Source organism: Anguilla rostrata, chromosome 17, assembly GCF_018555375.3.
Source record: "Anguilla rostrata isolate EN2019 chromosome 17, ASM1855537v3, whole genome shotgun sequence".
NCBI classification, from domain to species: domain Eukaryota; kingdom Metazoa; phylum Chordata; class Actinopteri; order Anguilliformes; family Anguillidae; genus Anguilla; species Anguilla rostrata.
In genome coordinates this window covers 21,386,027-21,396,026 of record NC_057949.1, presented here as the reverse complement: position 1 = coordinate 21,396,026, position 10,000 = coordinate 21,386,027, and the positions used below count along the sequence as shown (strand labels likewise).

The following is a 10,000-nucleotide window of genomic DNA, read 5'->3' as shown; positions in this document are numbered from 1 at the left end:
CCGGAGCCACCATAGTTTTAACCTACTGCTGCAGTCGCCGCATTATATAACAACCGCGTCTGTGTAAAGCCTGTGATTGGTGTCGCCGTGCCGACCGCCCAGCCTGGGGCGGGAGCTGAGCTGAGCTGACCTGTGTGGGGGGAGGCCGGGGAGGCGGGCACGATGACAGCCGTGCCGTCGTCCGCCATGCGCAGCTGCCTGGCGCGTTTGGCCAGCAGCGGGGAGGGGGTGAGAGCAGGGGGGGTGCGGGCCACCCGGTCCCGCCCACCGCCACGCCCGCGGGGGAGCTTCAGGTCCAGCGGCTCGTCCAGGGACAGCATGGCTGCAGCACAAGGCCCAGGGGAGGGCGCCGCCCACCTGCAAGAACAGCCAATCGGTGAGATCCCCGCAGTCCGTCAATCACAGGCATGGAATATCGGCCATGCTGCTAAGCAGAAAGAATAATTTACAGCCAATCAGAAAGACACATGGACATTTATTCAACCAATCCCAGAAACAGCACATGACCAACTCTGCAGAGCAGAGAGAGAGTGTTCACAGCCAATCAGAGATCAGAATTCAGTCAGTCAAACACTCCCAAGCACAGAACCTGAACTGTACACTTAAGGACATAGACTTCATTTACAAACAATCTAAGTCCCCAGGTCAGTTGGTCAACCAATCACAAGCAAGGAAGGAGCAAGGGGCACAAAGCTAACCAGACAGAATATATTCTGCTATATTTACACACATGTGACTTCTAGAATGTATTTATGAATGCTGTGTATATTTATGTGTCATATAGGTCTGTGTATTATGTACATTCAATTATAATACTCATATTCGATAAAGCACATCCTCCAATACTGGAAACTTTAAAAACAGCTGAAATTTATTTTGTGTTTCATATTTTAGCAGCTTTGTGGTGGTGGACCGACTCTTTTCTCTGGAAACATTTCCATAAACAGAGAAAGGAAAGTGCACATCATCAGCATGGGGCAGGCTAAAGTCCCCCAGGCCTGGCCTTCCACAGCAGGATTAATCCTGAGCAAACAGACCTAACCCCAACCTTCACTGAGGTACAGAACACATGCAGGACGGAGGAACCAGAATCACACTCTGCAATATGGAAGTGGGGGGAATATCTGTAGCAGTGTGTAGATGTACACACACTTGTGTTTTTTTTCTGTGTTTTACACACATTTGCTAGCTCTCTCTCACACATGCACACACACACACACATGCAAGCTCTTGGTCTCTCACACCTCGCACACAGACACACAAATACACATTCTATCTCTCACACATGCATACACACAGACACACACACATGTGCTAGCTCTCTCTCTCTCTCACACACACACATCTTATCAGCATGCGTTCCCCTCCTTCCTGACCTTTGCTCACATGCTCACACACTGGAATGTGTGCAATCCAAACCAGATGGGTCCCCTCTGCGCCAGCAGCCCCCCACCCCCCTCTCCCAGGCCCCAGCAACCTGCTCCCCACAATGACCCCTGCAGTGCCTCTCTGACACCCCCCCCCCCCAAGCACACTGACCGCTGGAGTCCTACACTAACCACCTAACCCTCCTCCCCCAAGCACACTGACCGCTGCAATCTTATACTAATCACCTACCCCCCCTTAACTTAACACACTAACCCTTATAGTCCCCCTCTAACCCAACCCCCACCAAACACCCCTGCAGTTCCACTCTAAACCCCCCAACTCAACACACACCCCTGCAGTTCCACTCTAAACCCCCCAACTCAACACACACCCTGCAGTTCCACTCTAAACCCCCAACTCAACACACACCCTGCAGTTCCACTCTAAACCCCCAACTCAACACACACCCTGCAGTTCCACTCTAAACCCCCCAACTCAACACACACCCCTGCCGCCTCCTTTCTCCCGGTCCCTCTGCAGACCGCTGCAGTAGTGAGGCTTGGATACTGCATTCCCTAACAGGACTCAATAGGCAGGGCAGAGAGCCTGAAGAGGAGCACACACACCAAAACACACAAGCACTAAAAACACACGCACGCAACATCTTTCTCTCTCTCTCTCTCTTCCTCTCTCCCTCCCACTCTCTCTCTCTCTCTCTCTCCCTCCCTCCCCCCCCCCTCCCTCTCCCTCGTGCTGAAAGCGTTCTTTGAGAGCAGCTGGCCTGGGTCCACATGAGGAGCGGTGTCAGGGAGGAGCCCCAGAGAGAGAGAGAGGTCACCAAGTTCATCGACTCGCTTGGGGGTGAGGGGAGGGGGGAGGCCCTGTCATTAACCTGACGACACACACCACACCAAAAGCAGGTCCAGTAAAAACCTACATCTTTCCCTTTTTTCTGCCAATTGTGACGGCATTTTTTGTCTGTTACTGCTCCTACTCTTCTATGCACCTTAGTAGTACAGTGAAGCAGCACCCCGTTTTGATTATGGCACACAAAAATCACACAAAAATAAGAGTAAGGCACATTTCTACCAGCTTACCCAAGAAACAGCCCTACCCCTCCAGACAATACATAAAGCCACAACCCCCATCTGCATACCAACATACCCAGCATATGCAGCTATGTCACCACACCAACCACAGGCTACGTGAGGCAACAACTACAACTCCACTAGCTTACCAGATAAGAGTGAGCACAGAGACGCTGTATCCGTGCCTGTTCAAACCCCACAATTATCTGCATATGAATTCGGAACGGGTTGGTGCCGAGGAACTGTCGGGGGTGGGCGGGGTAATTTGTCAAATCATCTGCCAGCGTGGGAAGAAATGCATTAAAACAGCGTTTTATTGTGCGCATCTAATTACCATTGTTTCATTTTCTGTTTCGCGATCACGATCGTTTTACGCAAATGTCATTAACCTAATATCACTGATCAGCTTCTGGAGAAAAAGAATATCTAGCGTGCTGCCTATACAGTGCATTATCACAGCTTTCAACAGCGTTACTGTTCCACCAAGGACTTTTTATAAGCCTATTATATGCAAACAAATCAAACCTGCGAATTGTTTTCAGTTTAAAGTTTTAGTTAGATGGTCACAAACAAAAAGTCACCTTGAAGAAATGTCGATACACTGTATCACTTGAATGCACACAGAGTATGTAGGCCTTAAGCACAGCCTGTGTGAAACATTCTGATGCTATGACTATGCACAGTTCAAAGATAAGGCTGACAAATGGCAACCAGCCAAAGATGTAAAACATCAATGGCTAACAAATTACTGTTTTTAATCCACAAAGGGCCAAGTGTCAAATTCTTCTATTCAACAGACCATAAAGATCTGAGGAGCAACGGTTAAAGTAAACGGTAACCAGAAGTCTGATGATTATACGCAAGCATTTGTGATCTCATTTAGTGAAACTCTATTATTAGCGCTCGGTTTTCCCGTGGTTCGCGCGTGTTTCTACGGGGCCCGACCACGCAGCCGTCCGCCACCTGCACGGTCACAGTGGCTACACCGTCCATCATGGTTACAGGTGCCTGCTAGTCAGCAGCACATGCAGGCAATTACAAAGAGCCCCTTCAACAGGGATGCCTCCTGCCGGCCAACGATGACGTCTACCATAACCCACATTCCACCTGTTTGATCGATCAACACATTGGTATGCATCTCCTGCTATGATGAGCTAAATTCCTAATAACAAAACTGATCTTAACGAAAAATATTTTTAAATTTGTCAGACCCTGTAATAAAATCGCCCGGTCTCAGTTCTATTTTTATTATTTTTACTTTTTTCCCCGGACATGACGCAGTAGAAAGGAAACGTACAGCGTGCATGCCCATCTCCAATAGTAGCCAGCGAGCTGCGATGCCTAATTATAAAAATGTTACTGAGAAACGCGAAAAATAAGACAAGAAAAAAATGAAGGGAAGTCTGCAAAAAAACGACATTTTAAAAACTCAGGATGCACAAAACGCAGCAGAAGACAGGAATGAGTTTTTGAACTTGAGGCAAGTGTTACCTCGCATTGCCACCTCTGCAGCGCTAGCAGTTCGCGCACAGCAGGAGGTATCACCTGCTACCGACCACAAACTAACAACCAGCGCTGTTGACACGAGGTAAAAACGAGCATTTTTTTACTTTCCTAATATAGCTCAGAGGTGGTTGTCATTCTGTTGATTAGCTAGAATTTAACACTAAAAGTGTGAACTATAGAAGCAATAGGTTTACGCGAAGTAATGAGCAAATAGCGGGCATACACCATATAGGTATATAGGTACCATATAGGGTTTACCAATAAATGTTTGCATGTTTTGTTCGCAATTTCGTGCTGTCTGGTTGCCCGTTTTGGCAACCACTTCTCTATAAAATTGTCATCTTAAAAGTATTTATCAAAGGGTGTAAACAGACTATATCTTGGATGTAAACCAGCAGTCCTCTTTAATAAATTGTGTTAATTTAGTATTTTACTTTAAAGTCCCACTGCTGTCCTCCTAAATTAGCACTTGTTCAATAATGTTAGTTATTTTCTACCAAAATCCAGTAACATAATAATTGCTGGGCCCTGGACTGAAATAATGAGGGAAAACAGTGCACGCATATTTTAGAAGTGGTTTGGGTGTGGAAATGCACATTAGTTTGAAAGTATGTAGCTTGTGAAGATGTGCATGTTCACACCCTCAGTGAGTGATGCGTATGATTGGTAAGGTCTCTGCTGAGGAGCAGGTGTCCTCTGGACACTTAGCTGGTTCCGCTCCGGCTCCACGTCTGCCCCTCTGTCTGACAGAGCCTCCCATTGGCCGAGCAGCCCGGCTCCCCACATGACCAGTCATCCTGGCCCCGGCTTCGATTACGCACTGACTCGGGACATTTACGCGCTGTAATATTACTGTTTCAGTCTTTCTCAGTTAACCGGTGCCGGCTAGCAGCACTACGGCCACCATGGTCTGGTTCTGCTCAGGGTTTCCCGCTATTTCTAGTCAGGGGGTTTTTCCTTACTGCTGTTGCCCTTGGCGTGCGCTTGGTGGGGAATTGGGGTGGGGGGGGTTCAGGTTCAGACCCCTGGATCTCTCTTACTCTGCTTTGTGACAATGGCCTTTGTAAAAGGCAGCATGCAAATAAAATTGAATTGAATTTTGCCATGAACTCAACTGGTTACAGTCTCCCCTGCCATCACCATGGATATGGAAGCTGCATGCATGTGCTGTTCATGGTTAGCGTGGCTGTGTGCATATGCACCATTCCCCACGGGTACAGTAACTGTGTGTATGTACTGTTCGCCATGATTACCGTGGCAGTTTGTTACCATGGAGATACAGAGGTGGTACCGTGGCGGATGCACCACGTCATTTCAGTTACCTGTGCGGCAGTGCTGCAGAATGCGCACAGGACATTCTAAAGCTTTTGAGTTCAGGACACTCCCAGACGGCTGTGGGGCAAGCTCTCTAACTGCTTCAGAAACTTTAAACAGTTAAGCAAGGCCCAGACACCGGTCATTATTGACTTCACAACTGATCAGCAAGCGCCCTTTGACACTGACGATTCTGTAAGCCCGCGAGCTTCTCACCCCCCATCCTCAACATGTAATTCTCTTGTCTCCCTACCTTTGAAATACCGCTGACATATCGCAATTTTCCAAATATTCTCATGAATATGAAGGAGCGCGACGGAGGGCAGCGCTGCGGATGCTGCAGGAGGCCGGCGCCGGCTGCTTAACGCGGATGGTTTTGATTGGTGGGCGGAGAGGCGCTTCGTTAGAAGGACGGTGGGGAACGTGATGACCTCAGATGCCCGATGCGCAGCTTCGCGGCGTCGGGCCGCGGGGCTGCGTCGGGGTTCGGCGCTGTTTGTGCGCTCGCGTGTTCGCCGGAGACTTTCAGCCGGAGCGCTGCACTCTGCTCAAGGCTGTGCCTCGCCTTTGCAGAACTGAACCTGTAACCCTTCAGGCCAACTTCCTTAACTACTGCACTACAAATTCACATGTACATACACACTCTACAGAAAGCCGTTACCACTCAAACAACAAATACACACACACATGTACACACACACAAACACACACACACACGCAAAGCCAAGCCTAATCTCACAGCGCACACAGAGGCCTCCAGCCCTCACGCAGTACAGATAAGCGATCTAGCCCCTCCGTGCTGTATTGACGCTCCGGAGGGGGGAAGGGGGGGGGGGGGGTGAATCCGGGAGCCACGTTAATCAGGAGCCTCCTAATCTGCGGCAGAGTCTGCCCTCTGAGGAGGGCGTCCCGGGCCGGCCGGGTCAGGCTGTCTCCTCAGATGGGTAATATGTGTTTAACTCCGCGGGGGGTGGGAGATAAGTATGCCGCCGTCGGAGTTTGGCTAATGATTGGCCTCCGCGGTGCGTGTGGAAACCCCGCCGCCCGCAGCGCCGTCTGCCCTTCTGCCGGCTCCTCCGACAGGACGCGCTAGTAACCAATTAGGTTCCCGCCAGCCTCCCCTCTCGCCGCCGCGGCTGCCGTTAACCCCTTTTAGCCGCTAGCTTCCCGCGGCTCCCCCGGCTGCCCCGCCTGCCCCGCCGCGCTGGTGTAGTCCAGGGAGCAGAGGCGTCTGTCCCGGGAGCTTAGCAAAAAAGAGAACCGCTCTTTCTCATCCGAAGCGTTCATCCACATGTAAACAATTACTGATGCAACAGCTGCAATAAATCACCCCCCCCCCCTCATTTTAATCAGTTCACCCCCTTACTTTAGCCTCATCCCTCCCCAGGGCTTGCTCTCCCTCTTTCTCTCTCTCACCCCTTATTGCGCTCTCTCTCTCTCTCTCTGTCTCTCCCCCTCATTCTCTCCTTCTCTCCCTCACCGTCCCTCCCTCCCTCTCACCCTCTCCTCCTCCCCCCCCGTTCCCAGGATGACTCAGCAGTGGTACACCCCTGACTGTTGGACACTGTGCTGGAATGTTACACTGCTCTGAAGAGAGTGGGGGTGGGGTGGGGGTGGGGGTGGGGATGGGGACGGCATGGAGGCGGGAGGGGGGGTGTAGAAACAGCAATCCGGCTCGCTAGCTGGTGGGGACGCACGCACACTGGCGATGGAAAACCCAGATGCCACGCGGTTTCTGGCCGCCATTTATGCTCCTCACAACAATAGCGTTCACACGCCCTCAGTCTGGTTCTGATTCATTTGTTTAGCAAAAAAACAAAATAAAAAAAAAACATTGTTTTTTGTTGAAATCATTCCCCCCAAACTCTTATGCTCTTTTTTTCGCCCCCGCCACCCTTTATTCGCCCTTTTTGTTTACATCTTCTTCGCGGTTACATTCGCACACGAAGCGCGTCCCCCCCCAGCGCGGGGAGCGCTGGGCTCCGCTTGGCGGGCTGCGGAGAGGAGAGAGGAGCGTGAGAACGGAGGGCCGGGCCGGACCGGTTTGGGCGACGCATGTGCATGCCTGCGCCGTCCTGAACAGGCATGCGACGCCGCAGCAGCCGCAGCACCACCGGGGATCCAAACCAGGGACGCAACTCAAACAAATGGCTCTCTTTGTACTTCTGTTAAAAAGGCTGGGACATAACTGGAACGACCTGCTACTGGAAGCTGGTCCAGGTGACATCACCCGGCCTGACAGGTGTGCTCTTCGCATCTTGCCGCTTATCCAAGCACGCCCTCCGGCTCAGGACGAACGTGGGCGCGTCCCACTTCCTTTTTTTCTCTTTCTCTTAACCGTTTCATCCCCCTTTTCTCCCATTTCTGAAATGGCCCAGTGGCTTTCGCCATCAGCGCTCGTTGGCGCGAACCTCCGCTGTCGATTCGAGAGCGCAGACGAGCGCGCGCTCTCCTTCTCACCGCGCCGTAGTCCGCTAGCCGGGCTTGCGCAGACGTGAGTCGGAGGAAGACTCTTTCCTGTGCTGCTCCACGGGCGGACCGCCACCAACGGACTGGCCAGCAGGGGCTGCTAGCGCACGAACAAAACGCCCTCATCCTGGCTGGCTGAAACCCTCCCTTCCCTGGGCCAAGCTAGCGCTAACTGTGTGTAGCATACTCAGTTTCCTGCAGCAGACCAGTAGGCAGGGGTTTGGGCGCAAGTTCTAGAGCTAGCGAATTCAGCTAATCGATAAAACAGTCGCTGGCAGCATTTGTTTTTCCTGGTTGACCAAACCTGGTTTGTGATGCTGCTGGGTGCTCAAGGTGACAGGCCTAGCTGACCACGCCCTGGCTCTGCGCCGTGCTGTAACGGAGCAGGTTTTTTTTTCTGCTCCGCGACCGCTGCAGACGTTCGTTATTAAGCCGAGCCTTTTACACTGTGAGAATGAAACCTCGGTGCGCTCGGCTACCAGGGCTGGAGAGCGATCGCCGCTTTTCCTCGGCTGCTCGACGCGGGCGGCTTAGGAAATCTGACCTTTCATCGGCGGACTAGGAAAAGCATCGAGCTCAAATGGAGCCATGTCGAAACGCACAACGCCACCTAAAGTTCGTTTGTTGGACACGATCCTTCGTTGTTTTTCCAGTGTAGCTCATCTTTTATTTATTAATTTATTTATTAGTGTGTATTTACATGTTTTAAAATGCGTAATGTCGTGTATTTCGCTGCAGCATGCTGTATAAATCCCCTCGAGCGGTCAGTGCAGTAATGGCAGCAGCACTTCAGGGGAGAACTCCCGGAGAGAACAGCTGGCCGGCCGTGTGACTCGCGCTGCGTTTCGAACCCACGTGTTCCTCGCTTCTGCTCTCCTCGCTCCCATAACGACGCAGATGCTCCACATTAATCACAGAAGAGACGAAAAAAAACGCTTGTTTTTAAAATGTAAAACCTAAAACGGGAACGCCACCAGTCCCAGAGTCTGTATTCATAAAGCACAGAGTGTGTATTCATAAAGCACATCACCAGGGGTGCAGATCTGGGATCAGTTTTCCATCATGGATGGGGGGACCTGAACCTAGATCAGCCCTTAATGAATATGGGTCCAGAAAGCTCAGGGAATCGAGGAGAGGGACGGGGGATGAGAGACAGTCTCCGTGGATACACGCCAGGAGCGTACCGAGAGTCCAGCCGCGCGCTCCGTTAGAGGGGTGTGCCTCTTAAAGGAGGAGCGCGGGGGTGATCTGCGGCAGACTGACTGCGGGGCCGCTGGTCTGAGTAAGAGCTGGCAGTGAGAGCCATGCTTCTCCCCAGGCAGCTCCGCTGGAGCTCTGCCATACTGGGCCCCTGTACAACTCTACAGGGGCAAGGCCCCATTACTCTCACCCGCAGGCTGGGAGCCAATCAGGAAGGCCCCATTACTCTCACCCGCAGGCTGGGAGCCAATCAGCAAGGCCCCATTACTCTCACCCGCAGGCTGTGAGCCAATCAGGAAGGCCCCATTACTCTCACCCGCAGGCTGGGAGCCAATCAGCAAGGCCCCATTACTCTCACCCGCAGGCTGGGAGCCAATCAGGAAGGCCCCATTACTCTCACCCGCAGGCTGGGAGCCAATCAGGAAGGCCCCATTACTCTCACCCGCAGGCTGTGAGCCAATCAGGAAGGCCCCATTACTCTCACCCACAGGCTGTGAGCCAATCAGGAAGGCCCCATTACTCTGACCCGAAGGCTGTGAGCCAATCAGGGAAGGCCCCATTACTCTCACCCGCAGGCTGTGAGCCAATCAGATTAAAATATAGCTGTAGGAGTCACAAGTTCAGGCAGCTCGGCCTTCTGTGGGCCAGCACAAATTTACTGAACCCCCCACACACACACCCCCGAGCCCTCTCCAATCTGCAGTTCCCTCTCTGATATTCACACCTGCAGCTTCTTCAATACTGTCTCCCCCTCTCTCTCTCTTCCTCTCACCTCTCCCCGGCCTCCAAGTCTGTCTCTTCATCTCCCTTCTGACTCCCTCTCGCTCACTCTCTCCTTCCCTCCCTCTCTCTCTCCCTTTCTCTCGCTCTCTCTCGTTTCCCGAGTGACGCTGTGGATGAAGAGCCTCTGGGTCATATTAATTCATTAAGGATTTCATTAGGGGTTGTTAATTGTTTAGAGCAGTAAATTCCAGGTAATCCGCCAGGAGCCTGAGGGAGCAGTGGGGATTTCTGGGGCGTGTCCCAGCGACGCAGGTTTTTGGAGACCCAGCCCA

General features: G+C 52.0%; 1 protein-coding gene across 1 annotated transcript in view; it reads right to left on the bottom strand.

Annotated features, from left to right (window-relative positions):
• glis2b (GLIS family zinc finger 2b) overlaps positions 1-10,000 on the bottom strand; it is a 42,423-nt gene that overhangs the window by 9,752 nt on the left and 22,671 nt on the right. The window contains exon 2 of the mRNA XM_064314341.1: positions 131-357. Within this exon, the coding sequence (XP_064170411.1) occupies positions 131-320 (190 nt within the window). The 5' untranslated portion in view covers positions 321-357. The remainder of the gene's footprint in view (positions 1-130; positions 358-10,000) is intronic.